This window comes from Telopea speciosissima, chromosome 11 (assembly GCF_018873765.1).
Source record: "Telopea speciosissima isolate NSW1024214 ecotype Mountain lineage chromosome 11, Tspe_v1, whole genome shotgun sequence".
Classification (NCBI taxonomy): Eukaryota; Viridiplantae; Streptophyta; class Magnoliopsida; order Proteales; family Proteaceae; genus Telopea; species Telopea speciosissima.
In genome coordinates, this window is record NC_057926.1 from 1926410 (window position 1) to 1942253 (window position 15844).

Consider the following 15844-nt stretch of genomic DNA (forward strand, 5'->3'; position numbering starts at 1 on the left):
CGGCTCAGTCTACGCTACTCAGACCGCTACGGGCAGCACGCCATAGAGGATCTGGATCCTATCCCCAACACATAATTTTATGGTGATTTTAAGTGAAGAACGATTATCCATAAAGACTCAAATATCAAGTGGTACAAGTTTCTCTACTATTATGGATTATTTTATTTCTAGAGACATACATAGTAGTTCCTTATTCCTTCCTTCCTTCGAATTACTTCTAATTACTGCTGATCCATAATGTAACCTTGTGGGTCATATGATCCGATTTCCCCCAACGAAGTGATTGGATCATCAGACTCTCTGGAGGTTTTGGTAGTCCAAATAGCACCGCCGTAGATAATCACGTTGCCGTCACTATGAAGTATAAGAACATAGTGACCCTCGCCACGACTGGTGTTGGTGGCCCAGATTCGGCGATTATTTTGATTATAGACTACAAGATTTCCATCCGATTGCATCCTACAATGGCAATTCCGGCCCAATCCTCCGGTATTAGAAGCCCATACTGGGGTAGTACCATGGTAGAGGACCAGGTTGCAGTCATGTTGCATTTTAAAGAGATTGTCACCACATTGGAGAGAGTAGCCATCTTTCAGAACTTCGTTGCGGAATAATATGCGCTTAGCCTCACAACCTGCCGGGTTGTTGATGAGGAGACCCAGGAAAAAGTAGAGGAGAGCAGAAGTAATGATGGTTTGGATAGCAATGGCACCCATGCTTGCTTGCTTGTATCTTTGTGTAAGAAGCACTAAGCAAGGGTTAGTTCATTTATAGATGGAATCATTTCTCTAATTGACAAAAGTAATTAATGAATGAAGATTCCAATTACATACGTGTTGTCAGTGTTCAGGAAATTGATACCACTAAGCCCCAACGAATGGAACAGATGGAAGGATATATAGACATATATATCACAAATATCACAACCATGCATGCATGCAGATGCAGAGGGTCCTTCCAAACACCACCATGATATGTCAATGCTGTTTCCCAGCCAGCTGGCCGGTGTGGTATTCATGCAATTGTTTAACAATCTCAGCAGGCAAATGTAATGGAATTAGTGTAGGATGCAAATACCCGTATTAACCCCCCCCCCCTCTCTCTCTCTCTCTCTCTCTCTCTCTCATGGTCGCAGAAGACGATACAGCAGGAGGTACGATTGATTCATTTCTTCCCCTTTTTCTTTTCAAATTGTCTGTTTGGTTTATGGGCTCGCTTAATTAATCCATGGAAAAGAAGTAATTGAATCCTGCTGGTTCTGATCTGTTCAAAATCTCAGGTGCGTCGAGCTGTGAATGGAAAAAAGGACAGTAGTATTTACAGGATACTCATCTGGAGCTCCGATCGCCATATTAGCTACAATATTGTCTCTCCTGCTCGGTGTGTAATGTTTGGGTCTCCCCTCGTTGGCAACCAAATCTTTGGCCATGCCCTCCGGCGAGAAAACTTGGCACCGTACTTTGTACATTTCGTCATCAGATACGATATTATCCCTCGGGTGTTACTCTCGATCTCTTCTCTCATCCATCAAAGGAAAATTGCAGACCCTTCTCCCTTGCTTCAACCCAACCCAGCTGGAATCCATCGCTAGAACTCAAGAAGCATCATCGTCCTTCTATGATGTAGTGAGAAATGCTTCGTCCCTTGCAAGCCACACCGCTTCCACATTCATGGGTTGTACCAATTCGTTGTTGCAAACAGTTACTAGCTTCATCGAGCTTAGTCCTTACAGACATTTTGGAACCTATGTTTTTTGCACAGGGAAGGGAAGAATGTCCACCGTTTAGAACCCAGATGCCATTCTCTAATTGTTATTTTATAGTCTTCAATTGGAAAATGGAGAAGCACTCACGGAAGTTGCTTGTAGAAGTTTCAAGGACCATCTGCAATACGGGAACGAAATCTCAATCAATTTGGGGAAGGAAGATGTGGTTGATCTAGAGCATCTTCTACTGCAACTTCCTCTATCTTCAGCAGGTTCTGGTAGCAATGAGATGGGATCAATGAAACGTTCATCAAGGAGCTCGGTGGTGGTGGTGGGTATGTAAAAGAAGATAATGATTTGGGGAAGATGAGGCAATTTTGGTATTTTCAAATTTTAGCAAATAGGTCAGGGCAATTAGGTCTTTTCAAAATTTTAGAAAAATAGAAGAAAGGGTAGTTTGGTCATTTTTTAGCCTTTAACACTTGGTGTGGATTTAAATGGCATTAGAGGGTAAAGCAGCGGTGGTACGAGGAATATTGAGGGGTGATACGTGGACTTATCGGAAGCTTAGTGGGTACGAGGAATATTGGGTGCATTACAAGGGGGTACGTGTGTTTAAACCAAAAACAAGAAACAGAAGCGTTACCCAAACATGACCTTAGTATTGGGCCTTGGGCCTTGGGCCTTGAGTCTTGAACGTGCTTTTGAATTATTGACCCATTGGAGTGGAATATTTCAATCCCTCCTATTATAAATATTGAGATTGGATCTTCTATTGCCGAGCTGCCCGGCAGGACCGTGCAGCCTAGATACAGTGAGGCGTGCAATGATCGTCTTACCCCTACCCGAGCATCTTGTTCTAGTGGATCCATAAATATTGCGTTGGGCTTGAGTTTGACTCATTGGCCCATTGGAGAGGAATATTTCACTCCCTCCCGAGTCTTAAAAATGCCACGTGGCATGTCAGGTGCAATTCAAGTTTTGTGCCAAGAGTATAAGACTCTAGTATAAACATTACTACATGGTTCCAAACTTTATTATCATAGAGACATGGACGACATATATAGTAGAGTAGTTCCTTCTAATTTTTGCTAATGTTACGTTTTGGCTCATCTGATCCAATTATCCCCAACCAATTCATTGTACCAAATTGTGCCGAGGTGCCAGTAGCCCAAATTGCACTGCCGTAGATAACCACATTGCCATCTTTCTGAAGTATAAGAACATAGTTGCCACTGTCACGATCAGTGTTGCTGGCCCAGACTGCTCGATCGGGATCACCAGGTTCATAGATGACAAGATTCCCATCCGATTGCATCCGACAATAGCAATTTTGGCCCTTTCCATCAGTGTTAGAAGCCCATATTGCTGAATCACCCTGGTAGAGAACCAAGTTGCAGTCTTCTTGAATTTTAAATCTATAGTTATCATATTCGAGTGATTCGCCATTATTGAGAGATTCGTTGCCATACAAGATGTTCTCAGCCTCACAACCTGTTGGGTTGTTGATGAGGAGGCCAAGGAAGAAGTAGAGGAGAGTAGAAATAATGAGGGGTTGGAAGGGATGGATAGAAATGGCGGCCATGATTCTTGTGTATATCTTTGTTATGTGTAAGTAGGGTTACTAGGGTTTATTTCTATTTATAGATGAGTCATTCTTGCCAAAAAGATGAATCATACCAGTAATTGACCTATAAATTCACCTTTACCCCACACTCACCATATCCAATATATTCCCAACAAGATAAGGTATAAGAGTCTTAGATTTGCAGCAAAAGCAAGCATTGATTAGCGTAAAAATGATAATTCATGATTGTGAAAATGATGAGATTCATGTTCCCATGTTTTATAGAAGGGGGAGAAAGGAGAATGGTGAGGCATCTATGCAATTTGGATCCTCTATTGCCGAGCTGTCCGGCAGGGCGGTGCTGCCGAGACATAGTGAGGCGAGGAATGACCGCCTTACCCCTGCTCGGGTAAGGCGGTCATTCCCCGCCTTGTTGTGTCTCGGCAGCACGGTCCTGCCGGGCAGCTCATTAGTAGAGGATTTGGATCCGGCATCTATTTTCGATGATGAAAGAATTAAGTCTCCATTTGACTGCAAGTTGTTTGGCTTTTTTTTCGATCGCTCAAGCAAATCGGTCTACCGTTTAATCGGCCATCCGTAATGGGTGATATGAGATAGAGAGCGCAAGCATGCTAGAGTCATGCGACTCAATGAAATGTGATGGAATAAAATCCAACTTCTAAACAAGACAAAATGAGATCTTTACTGTGCCTCGATTTCTCCAAAGACTTTAGGAAAATAAAAACGCAATGGAAGAAGAGGAGGAAGAAGATTGAAAATCAAATTGATAACTTGCCAATACATACCCGTTGAAAATACTTACGTGATCGTCTACGGACTGTTGAACACATACAACTTGGTGTTAACTACACTAAACACATCAAATCTTTTGTTGTCAATAGTGCATCTGTTGAAGTGGCCGGTCGCATCTTGTCTAGCGATGAACTGTTGAAGTTTCTCAACTTAATGTAAAACTGTACTATTGATTCTGACAACATGGCTAGTTGTAGATTGCAACCATTGATGATATTAACTCTGGATTGGGAAGGACCAAGTATTATATTGAATTCAATACTAGTAGATTCAAAGAACATATCAGTGAGAGAAACCAAAAGAAAGGCTTGATCGATAGGAAGACCAAATGGTCAAGGTAAAGATTATACTAAAAAAAACAAAAGATAAATTGTAATGTAAAGACATGTTTGTGTTGATCGGGGCTTGTTTTTTTTTGCATTCTCTTCTTTTATAGTTGCTCCCTTGATAATTGTGGGTTATTTCAATTTCCATTCTTTTTTTAATTTTAAATTTGAACATCTCTAAGTGGTTAAGTAACTATCCACAACCTTCTCTACCACTTTTCCACTTTGTTGTTCATATTCATAAAAGAACCCTTTCATGGCACGTGCAATGTACAACCTTAAAAAGTATGTATGGTGTTTCAGTCAATGATAAAAAATATGATGTAAAATTTATAAATTAAGGTGTAAACAAAAGTAAAAGGAAATGAAAGTGTTTTTCAAAAAAAAAAAAAGTAATTTTTGTAATCATGATTATGTAATTTCCTTAAAACTTATATCATATTCGGTAAATATCAAGATAGAGGGATTGGGTATGTAATCACTAATCAAGGCAAGTAAGTGTGACTAGATCAATTATAAAATACTCAAATAAAAATCCACACTAAGAGGTGAGATTTATCCCATGTAAGGTCTCATCATCCATTGCCCGTGAGATACAAGGTTCTTGTGGAGATATATATGGTCAGTTAGGGACATACATGGGAGGAAAACTTTTGTCATGAAAAAAGTATATGATTGAATTTGAATTTCATACGTCATACATGACAAATCCAAACCATGCCTTATATATATGCAACGGTATAGTTCAAAATTACTATAACATCCTTACATGCAAAAATAAGTTATAACTTGTCAAGAGATTTCTTTCTGGCCTCCTTGTCGAGGGAAACTTTTCGCTAAATAAATAACTTCTTTTATTTTGCGTTATAATGGCACAAGTAGTAGTTTATTTTTTAAAGGAACTTTTTTAATTTTTTGATAAATACTAATGGAACTTTTAATTTAGGCAAAAAGGTCTTATGATCAAGAAACTCAAGGAAAGAATTATGGTTTTGTGCCCTTTATTTGTGTCACAAGGTTGCAAAAACTTAAATATCATGCATGGGTTCTTACTACTTTTTACCCTCCAATAAGATCTATCCAAGGTCATACTTGGTACAAGACCTAAAATATGCATATCATTCCTCACAACTTTTTCTATAATCATTTTAGGCTTGCTCCTAGCTTTTAAAGCTCTTTCGATTGGGATCATATCACTCGTCCTTACTAGGGCATCCCTAGGCCCATATAGAAATTATTAGAATTGTACAACTCTCGAAATAATGTTTAATGGGGAAAGATTTGGTAGGTCGCCAGCTACCCTTCCTAAATGCCCATTCCATTCCTTCCAAAAATTGATGATGATAATTGAGAAGATCAATTTTGACATTGGCATTCTATAAGTACATTTTAGTTATCATAGTCAACGACCATGTCACCTCAAACGAATTTCTCATAGTTTATCATGTATGGAGTCTGTTTCAGTCCTATGTACTGCTGCAGTTTATTGCATTACCATTTCTTCTGTATTTGTCATATTGTGAGTATGTCCTGGTCTTATGTGCCGATGTGGTTTACTGCATTTCCCATTATACAGTGGTTGCATCTAGTATATTCAGCCCAAGACAAGGATTTAGGAATTAGTATCGGATATGGTATCGGCCAATCCGACATCAGTCTAAATTGCTCCGTAATGGTTTTAATCGGAAGAATTTACTATTATTTTTTCTTTAAAAATTGAATTTCCTTACTTTTTAAGCTTTATTTGTACTGACCCACTAATACTTGATCAGTTAGGTCGATATCGATACGAATTGATCAATCTAGCGGATCCCATACCGAATCCTCAAACCATGGCCCAGGAGTTTGCAGTACACACCACTACAACAATTAATCTCCATCTGAAGGCGATCAACATAGATCCGCGGAAGCGTGGTAGGATCGATTCTATCAATGGAGAATGCTATTAAAATATCTAGAACAACAGGGGAATCGATCGTTACCTAGAGTCTCACAGATGCAGGACCTCCAACCGATGATGGCCCTTTCTCAGTCGTTCCACACACTACGCAAAGCTTGGCGTTCTCATACGATCAAGCCAACTCCTCCACACATAAGGGTTCTCAAAACCCAAGCTTTCTCCAAGATCAAACACCAAAAGAGGGAGAGGAAGAGAGAACGGTTCTAGGAAGGGGAGTGCTCCACCGATTTTCCAAGGATGAGAGAGTACTTCTAAATTTTGGCAATTTCATGAATATATGTGATTTGCCCTCTCACTCCCAAATTGATAGCACACATGGACAAGGAATATTGAGTTTCCTATTGGGACTCAATCACCAACCCATCCAATCTTTCCCACCAAGGAAAGATCCCTATTGCTAGAGGAATCCAATATTGACCCAACGTCTTTTCTTTTCTAACACCATCTACACCACACTCACACACCGAATTTTTATTTTCCAGTTTCCATGCATCGTGTTTTAGCTTGGAAAGATCATGAGTACCAATCTAGTTGATTGTGTTTACTAATTTTTTCACTCATATACCCTTGAGCAAGGAGGTGGTGGTATTTTGCTTGGATGTGACAAATGTAGAATTATATCTTTGACTCTCATCTCTAGCATCTCCTCGCTCAAAGAGGGATCCGACTCCTCTCTAGGGAGCTCAGCACCCAGGGCACGCCTAGGGGGCATCCAAGGGTGGGGTTGTGCTGCACACATCTCGGTGTATGCCTAGGAATGTGTGCGGCACCACCCAATGACTAGCTACTCCCTAGGAGTGCTGAGCTCAACTCCTCAAAGAGGGGTATGATATAGATACCACTTTTTGTCACCCTAGATAACTTCTAGGGCCACCAAAATTCTATCTTGTCTGTGTGTCGTAATATTGACCGATTTGCCCTTGATGTGGGATGCCTTCCTAAGCCGTTTTTAAAATTGACCAAAACTTTAAGGAAATAGTATTCCTTACCATGGTAAACCTGATTCTAGAAATTGGTAAAAAATTGACCATATTATTTCACGTGAATTATCATTTTGTGTGGCCTCTCACTTAGAATTAGGGATGTAAATGAATAACCAAAATCTATTTATGTATCCGTTTAGTATTATCCGAATCCGTCCGAAAGCTAAACGGATGCGGATACGAATAGACTATAGTTATTCGAAAAGCTATACTTACATGTAAACGGATAAAATATCCGATCTGTATCCATTTAGCATTATCCAAATCCATCCAAAAGCTAATCAAATACGGATACGGACATAGCACTATCCAAACCGAATCTGATTTTTACATCCCTACTTGGAATATCCTTTCGATTCTGTTTCAGGTTGAATCAGGAGTCGGTCTCCATTCCAACGGATGGGATTCGCAATAGGCTTTCCAACAACGTTTGGTTCATCAAAATCGAACCGTTACATCAAAAGATACAGCTTCTTAAAGTTTACCCTCGATAGGTGTCATTTCTGACATTCTGGTCAGGCAACAGGGACAAAAAAATAAAAATGTTGTTTGAGCTCCATAATAAAGCCCCTCCTCTTCCTAAGACGGAGGGGGCACTCATAGGATTTGTGCCATAAGTTTTGGACTTGGCTTTGATCCATTGATCTATTGGAGTGGAATATTCCAATCCCTAGATCCTATGCTACATTCCGTTGGGTTTGAGTTTGAATCATTGGCCCATTGGAGGGGAATATTCCGATCCAATTGCTTCGAGTCTAAATATTTTTTTTTTATGGGAATTGGGAGGTTTACATATATAGTTGATAGAAGGGGGGGGGATAAGATACGAGCCAAGAGACTTGAACTTGAGACCTCTTGGTGAGCATGGGCATGAAGCGCACCATGGGATCGATCCCTACAGCATGTTGGCTGCAACTCAGGTTTTGTGCCAAGGGTAGATGAAAGCGGATTCGGCTCCTCTGGAGTGCGGGGGTGTGCTATAGATCTTGTAACGCGGCTTTATTTTTTGACAAGAACTTCATATATCTTCTCTTATGTTCACAAATCACGGCTCACGCTCACCAAAACATAAGACTGTTAGAATGAGAAAACAGTATGGATAAAAATGGGATTCCAGAATGGACCTTATTCTTGGATACATGCCGGGATTTGAGAACAAGAATTCAAAACAAACAACATTTCTTTTTATGTACAGCAGAATGCATACCAAACACAACCTTATTATAAACATAAATACATGGTTATAATAAACTTTAATGTCATGGACAATGTTACCCTTTTGGCTCAGCTAGCTGATCCGATTATATAACCCCAACCAAGTGTGTCGAGGTGCCGGTAGCCCAAATTGCACTGCCGTAGATAACCACGTTGCCGTCCTTCTGAAGTATAAGAACATAGTTACCACTGTCACGAGCGGTGTTGCTGGCCCAGACTGCTGTACAAGATGCTATCAGCCTCACAACCTGCTGGGCTGTTGATGAGGAGGCCGAGGAAAAAGCAGAGGAAAGCAGAAAGAAGGATGGATTGAATAGCAATGGCAGCCATGATTAATGTTTGTATCTTTGTGAAGTGCAAGCAGGGTTACTACGGCTATCTCTATTTATAGATGAGTCATGAACCTCCATGATAAAGCACAATAAGCACAAGTAGTAGTAGTTTAATTCCTAATTCAAAGAACTTTTAATTTAGGACAAAAAGGTCTCATGATCCAGCAAGTTAAGAACCCCATGATCAGCACAAGTAGTAGTAGTTTATGTTACGTGTAAGGCCTGCACTTAGTTTATAAGGATAAATTACATGTCACCCTTGGTTTTTCAAACGAAACTCAAATCACCCCTAGTTTTTGAAAATACTCATCCGTCCGTCTCCTTCTACAATAACGGTGTTAGTCTGCTGTTATTTATTGGTGTGAAAAGACTATTTTACCCTGGTACTAAAACATTAGAATTAAATTTATAATACTACCTTTCAAAATCTATGTTTGGATGTCAAGGGTAGTTAGGGATTTAAATTTATTTAACTGGCTGACATCATCACTTAACAGCACAAAACTAACGGTAGGGACTAATTTGTCATATTGGAGTCTAATACAGGGGGTGATTTGAGTACTTTCAAAAATCAGGGGGTGATTTGAGTTTCGTTTGAAAACCAAAGGTGACGTGTAATTTGCCCTAGTTATAATTAGTATTTGTATTGGAAAATTTCTTGTACCACCCCTAAGGTTTGTCTTAATTACACTTTCACATGTGAGATTTGGAAAATTTCACGAACCTCCCCTGCTTTCCAAACTAATTAACCAAAACATTCAATTCTTTAACTGTACATATTAAACGTTAAAATTGTGTTCTAATTAACCAAAATGCCCTCACATTCCCCAAATCGTTTAGGGTTTGAAAACAAAATTTCCTTCTTGGGATGAAATTCAGACCCTGCCTCTCAAATTGCTGGCTTCTATTCTGTTGCAGCCTCTCAAATTTCTTACGACCTTGATGCCTATCCTAAAATTGCTCAAAGGAGAAATATGGGCAGGGGAGAAGAGAAAACGCATACCTGGTCCTCTGGGCAGGGGCAAAGATGACTTTGGATGCAATTTAAAGACGAGAGAGATTGGCTTGAGGTTTAAGACGCTCAGAAGCTCACAAGTTACAGAAGCTTGAACCTCAGGAAATAAAAAACCTGATAAAAAATACCTATAACTGAACCGGGCATAGGTTGGGTAGGGTTTCAGTTGAAGGTCAGTAACTCCCTGTAGAGTGGAAATCTGGGAATGAAATTCTAGAGCTTGAATCGCCCAAAGGTGTATGGCCTAGCTAATTATTTGCGAGGGCTTTTAGGGCTAGCTTTAGAAAGTTACTTGGATTCCAGCCACCAGTCTAGGGTGCCTCCTATGGAGTCATCCTCAAACTTTGGCATCTTTTTTCAAGGAGTTGGGAACCCTTAGGTGCCATTTACTTCTACTGGGGGGGAGGGAGCAGGAGTGGGGCTGGGGAGATGGGATTGCAACGGCAACATGTCGATTGGGCTGCGCTAGCAAACAAGAACATGGGTGGGGCGGTGGTGTGGTAAATAGGAACAGAGGGCGGTGATTCCACATGGAGGGGGTGGTGATGATCGCACGGGGAAGAGGATGGTGTGGGATGGGACTGCACGATGGTGATGGTGGTAATGGTGGGTGGCGGTGGTGGTCGTATTGGGTATTTTTTCCCGGTTATATCAATATAGAATGGAAATGGAGAAAAAAAATACAAAGAAAACAAGGCTGCAGAGAGTTATTTGGGAATATTTCTTTTCCTCCCCTGTTTTCAGTCTCAAATGTTGGTGTTGTTCTACACCTGTTTTCAGCTTCAATTCCGTTTCACCGGTTCAAGGGTTTGCCAACGAACAACATTGCCCCCACTCTTCTTCTTCACAGAACAGTACTGCCCAACTCTCTGCATCTCTGAGCTCATGAAGGAGACGGTGGTGTTTCATCACCTGAAACAGAAAAGATGCTGACAATTTGGTGGGTTCCATTTGAATTTTTTTTTTCAAACCTAAAACGATTTGAGGAAGATGAGGGCATTTTGATCAATCAAAACACAATTTGAACGTTTAATGTGTACCACCAACAAATTGGGTGTTTTTGTTAATTAGTTTGGAAAGCAAGGGATGTACGTGAAATTTTTCTACCCTCATGAGAAAAAGTATAATTAAGACAAACCTCAGGGGAGATATGTGAAATTTTCCCTATCTTTATTTAGTTGTTGAAATGAGTGATCGGTTATTGAAGTTAGTTTTAATTTATTTTTAGGGTAAATTACATTGTCACTCCCTGAGGTTTGTATTAAATATAAAACGATCTCTTCTATTTTTAAATTATACAGTCACACCCCCTGAGAGGACGGTGAATAGACGGTGTTATATAATACATTTTAAATACCAACTTTGCCTTCTTATAATATCAGGTTAATACTCAATAGAAAATTTCAACTTTACCCTTTAACCCTTATGTTACAAAATCCTCTTTCTTCTCAGGCAACTCCACTGTCCTCTCCGGCAATCTGCGAGGGAGGAGCTCTCTGAGGGTAAAGGGCACGAAGACGAGAACAGATGGAGAGTTGCAGTCCTATTTATAACTTTCCAAATTCCAAAGCTTCCACTTTCCCACTTTCTCTTCTCTTCTCTTTTCACATCACAGAGAGAGAGAGGGAGCAGGTTCTAGAGATTACCAATACCACAGGGCCTAACCTCCCACCTCCTCCCTCCAAAATATATTCATTTTTACGGAAAGAAAAGAAACCCTCCACTGTGCAAGAAACCCGCCATTGTTGACTGAAGAACATCCTTCACAACAATTCGTATCAGAAATAGATAGTCATCACAGAAAACCGAATCAAAATCAAAGAAAAGCAAAAAAGAAGAATAAGAGAAAAATAGAATACCATTAAAAACCTACCTAATCCAATTAGATGGACTTCTCCTAAAATTTTGATCAGATCATCAGATAGAGATATCGGTAATTGATAACAATGTTGTCATTTGTTACTACAAATCGACGGAAAGAGACCATTTTCTGGTAGATTTCGCTTTTGCAGAAAGAGGTTAGTCAATTGAGAGTAGATACAATGTCTGCAAATAGAGAGAGAGAGCTCTTAAATGATCGAAATTATAGGAAGAAAGAGAGGATAAGCAACGAAGTTCTTTGTACGCCTCACGTATGTACGGTCCACCTCAAAAGGTAATCACAAGCATCAAATTTATGCCACCCTTTTTATTTCTATGATCGAATTAGCATATTCTTCAATTTTGTTCCGATTTCCGGAAAGCATAAATACCCTAAGCATCCGAACACTTCTCTGTGTTTAGGAAAAACACATTTCTTCTCCAAAGTTTCAGCTTTTCAGGTGGTGGGGCTAGTGGGGTTGCAGAGCAGGAGGAGGGATGGGGATGGGTGGGTCCCTTTAAATTTATTTCAAGGTAAAATTAGAAAAAAGAAAAAAATTAAGCAATTAGGGGTATATTAATCATTTTAAGTCATGAATTACCACCACTATACTACTTAACGGGCATGATATAATGGAGTGGGGTTGTCTGTAACAACTAACCAAACCTCAGGGGTGTGGCTATATAATTTAAAAACACAAGGGGTTACTCTATATTTAATACAAACCTCAGGGGGTGATAATGTAAATTTTTTTTATTTTTATGTAATTGTTGAAGGAGTTGAATCAGTTGTTGTAGGTGGATAGGAATCATGGAGGGAGGGTGGAGTTATCCTAACTAAGTAAGAGTTATACATATGAATTAATGAAAGGAGATATCAGAATATTAATCTAAAAAGTTTATATTGAGATAAGAGGATTAGCTACCTCCAAACAAGCCAGACGTCCGGTGGTTTCGTCTGTAAAGCCCCAAACTCTATTTTATTTTCTCCCCTATCCTCTCTCTCTCTGTCCTTTATTTTCTCTCTTTTTTTCTATTTTGTCTCAACAATATCCGTGCACTTATTATTTTAGAAGATATGAGCGTTTGTAGGAGTTAGTTATTAGGCTAAAGGTTATTTATTTGTTCAATTTGTAACAAAAGGGAGGAAAATTAAATATCAAACAACTGTTTTTCCTATTGGAGGTTGGTTCCCTCGAAGAACCGTGATTCTAATATTATTTATCTTGTTCTTATCTATTTATCAAAATAGGTAAGAATAAAGGAAAGACAGAGAAGAGAGAGCTTAGATATTTGACACAAGAGACATCCTAGTCCACCTTGACTCTTATAGCCGTTAAACTCGCTTGTAACAAGGCACATAACAGATTGGTATCCAAGCTAGGCATGGTTGACCGGCGGTTCATGCAACTCGAGTCTGAAATGGGTAGCTTGAAGTCGGATGTGGGAAATTTGAAGGAGGAACAAGAGCACAAATACAAGGAGATGATGGATTCAATGCAAAAACTGTTTGCAGCCATCAACACTCGTCTCGATCACGTTGCTGGCAGCCATGATCACAGGAAATCCTCCAACAACCACCAAAGGCGTAATGGAGGAAAACCAACGGTCACCAAAATAACTCAAATACCACTAGGATTGCTAGAACATGTTTGCCGAAGATGGTAACGTTGGATTTTCCAAAATTCAATGGTTCTGAAGACGCTACCAGCTAGATTTGCAAAGTAGATCAATTTTTTAATTCCACCAAACTCCAAAAGAAGAACGTGTACCACTTGCTTCTGTCAACTTATCTTTCAACTTGGCGGGTGATGGGCAACTATGGTTCTAATTAATGAAGGATGAACAAGTGAGAGTTTGGATATTTGACGCAATAGAGCATCCTAAAATAAATTCTTATAATATGAATTGGTTACACAAATAATAATAAAATAATGTTCCACACATTACAATAATAATAAAATATTACATTCCTCATTATAACGATATGAAAATGACAAAAATAGAATACTAAACATTATACGAATTCATATACTCCATGTGATAGATTACAACTTTGCCATTGACCATTAACAACATTAAGATAATATATTTAGGGTTTTTTTTCACGTACCCCCCTAAGGTTTGACGTAATTATGGAAAAATCCCTCAATTTTGCAAAATTATGTGTGCCCCCTTGAGGTTCTTAACAGTTAACATATTCCCCCATGCCGTTAGTCTAGGACTAACAACGTTAAAACCTTTGGATGAACTGACAAAAATGCCCCTCCTGTTGTGAATGAAACCTAGGCGGAAGTTTTAGGGTTTGAAATTTTGGGGGAAAATCCCAAATCTCAGCCTCTACTCTGCGCAACCTTCCTCCTGTGTCATCTTCCCCAATTGTGCCCTAGCAGATGAATCACCGTCATCGTTCAACTGAAACGACCCACATAGAAGTTTTAGGGTTTGAAATTTTGGGGGGAAAATCCCAAATCTCAGGCTCTACTCTGCGCAAGCTTCCTCCTGTGTCATCTTCCCCAATTGTGCCCTAGAAGAAGAATCACCGTCACCGTTGAACTAAAACGACCCAACGCAATGGTACTCTGAAAGTCATCTTCTTCAAATAAGGGAACATCTCCTCTGCTTTGCGTTACTTGCATTTCATCGTCCACAAAATCATGACCTAGCAATGAGAAGCTAGTCATCCCCTAGCTATGCCGTAAGCTAGTACACTCCTCCACCCTATTCGACTACAACTTGGAGCAGGCAGATTGAAGATATAGCGGCAACGCCGGTCCGATCATCCTGCAATTCTTCAATTGAAACCTCTCTGTAAGTGAAAACCATTAATTTGTTATGCATTTTAGGTTGTTTAACAACCCAGTGAGTTGTTAGGCTTCTTGTATCTTTAATCATCCACCAATTTCATATCTTGTCCGCTTGATAAGAGCTCCTATTTCATTCCATTCAGTTTAGTAAAGAATTGAGCACAGAGCCAATAAAATCTCACAATCTGATGATGATTACTCTTCCAAAACCAGGTTGCTTACAATGAGAGAACTGAGTCCCTGGAGCATTTGAATATAGAGAGCCATTATCAGTGGCTCAAGTGCTACCAATGTGTTTGATGTGTATAATTATTCAGAAATATGTATAGTTCTATTAGTAATTATTCAGAAATATGCATTGAGTCCCTGGAGCATTTGAATGTAGACAAAGGTCTTTACCCCTTCAAGGGCCCTTAATTAGTCAGAAATATGTATAGTTCCTCATATACTGGTTTCACTTTCTTTTACAAGTATAAGCCATTGACTATTAGTAACCTTCTGACCAATTAGATATGACATGTATCTAATAGTGCACCAATGTTAGTAAACTCCATTGAATATAAAGCAAACAAACAGGACAATAATGGACTGTATTTGATTCTTAGATAATATGTTATGTCTGTGCAATTTGTACAATGTGTTATATATTTTTCTGATGAAATAATATGTTATGTCTATGCAATTTGTACAATGTGTTTGATAACATGGCAAGATTTGAGTAATGTCAAAGACTGTATGCAAGTTGGTCTTTCATTATGTGAAGGCTGAATCCAGAGTGGTAGATATGGATAGATTTGGTTATTTGGATATGATTGCTGACATATATTACTCAGTTTTGAGTTATATACCCAAGGGAAGGTTTGTGAGGTTCAATGTGAAATACATAACACCTGATACAGGTAAAGAGATAAAATTGGAGACAGATGGAGATTTGATTAAGATGTTTGATGTGTTGAAGAACCAACATGAACTACACCTATATGTTTACAATGTGCATGTGGGTGATCCAGTGTCATGTACTTATGTGATTGGACACACAGTTGAAGTGATTGGTAATGATAATGCCATTGATAGACTAGGAAGTGGAGAGGCACTACTTTCACCTGCAGAGCTATTTGGTGGTGAAGAGCCAAGAGCTATTGAGACTACTAGTAGGCGATCAAAAGTAATTGTAAGGAGGGGTGGTGCTTCTTCAGGTTCACCCAATTTAAGGAGCAGAGCCATTGGTATTACAAGTACTAGTACTACACCCACTGTAAGA

General features: G+C 39.4%; 2 protein-coding genes across 2 annotated transcripts; both read right to left on the minus strand.

Annotated features, from left to right (window-relative positions):
- Positions 1-221: 221 nt before the first annotated feature.
- On the minus strand, positions 222-716 carry LOC122646183 (mannose-specific lectin-like). Its single transcript, XM_043839679.1, has one exon. The coding sequence runs from the start codon at positions 714-716 to the stop codon at positions 222-224; it is 495 nt and encodes a 164-aa protein (XP_043695614.1).
- A 2070-nt stretch (positions 717-2786) lies between these two features.
- LOC122646185 (mannose-specific lectin-like) lies at positions 2787-3290 on the minus strand. The gene has a single exon (XM_043839680.1). The coding sequence runs from the start codon at positions 3288-3290 to the stop codon at positions 2787-2789; it is 504 nt and encodes a 167-aa protein (XP_043695615.1).
- Between the last annotated feature and the right edge of the window lie 12554 nt (positions 3291-15844).

Excerpts from the sequence above, each read along its gene's own strand:
- LOC122646183 (XM_043839679.1), bottom strand. The coding sequence starts at position 716 with ATGGGTGCCATTGCTATCCAAACCATCATTACTTCTGCTCTCCTCTAC.
- LOC122646185 (XM_043839680.1), bottom strand. The coding sequence starts at position 3,290 with ATGGCCGCCATTTCTATCCATCCCTTCCAACCCCTCATTATTTCTACT.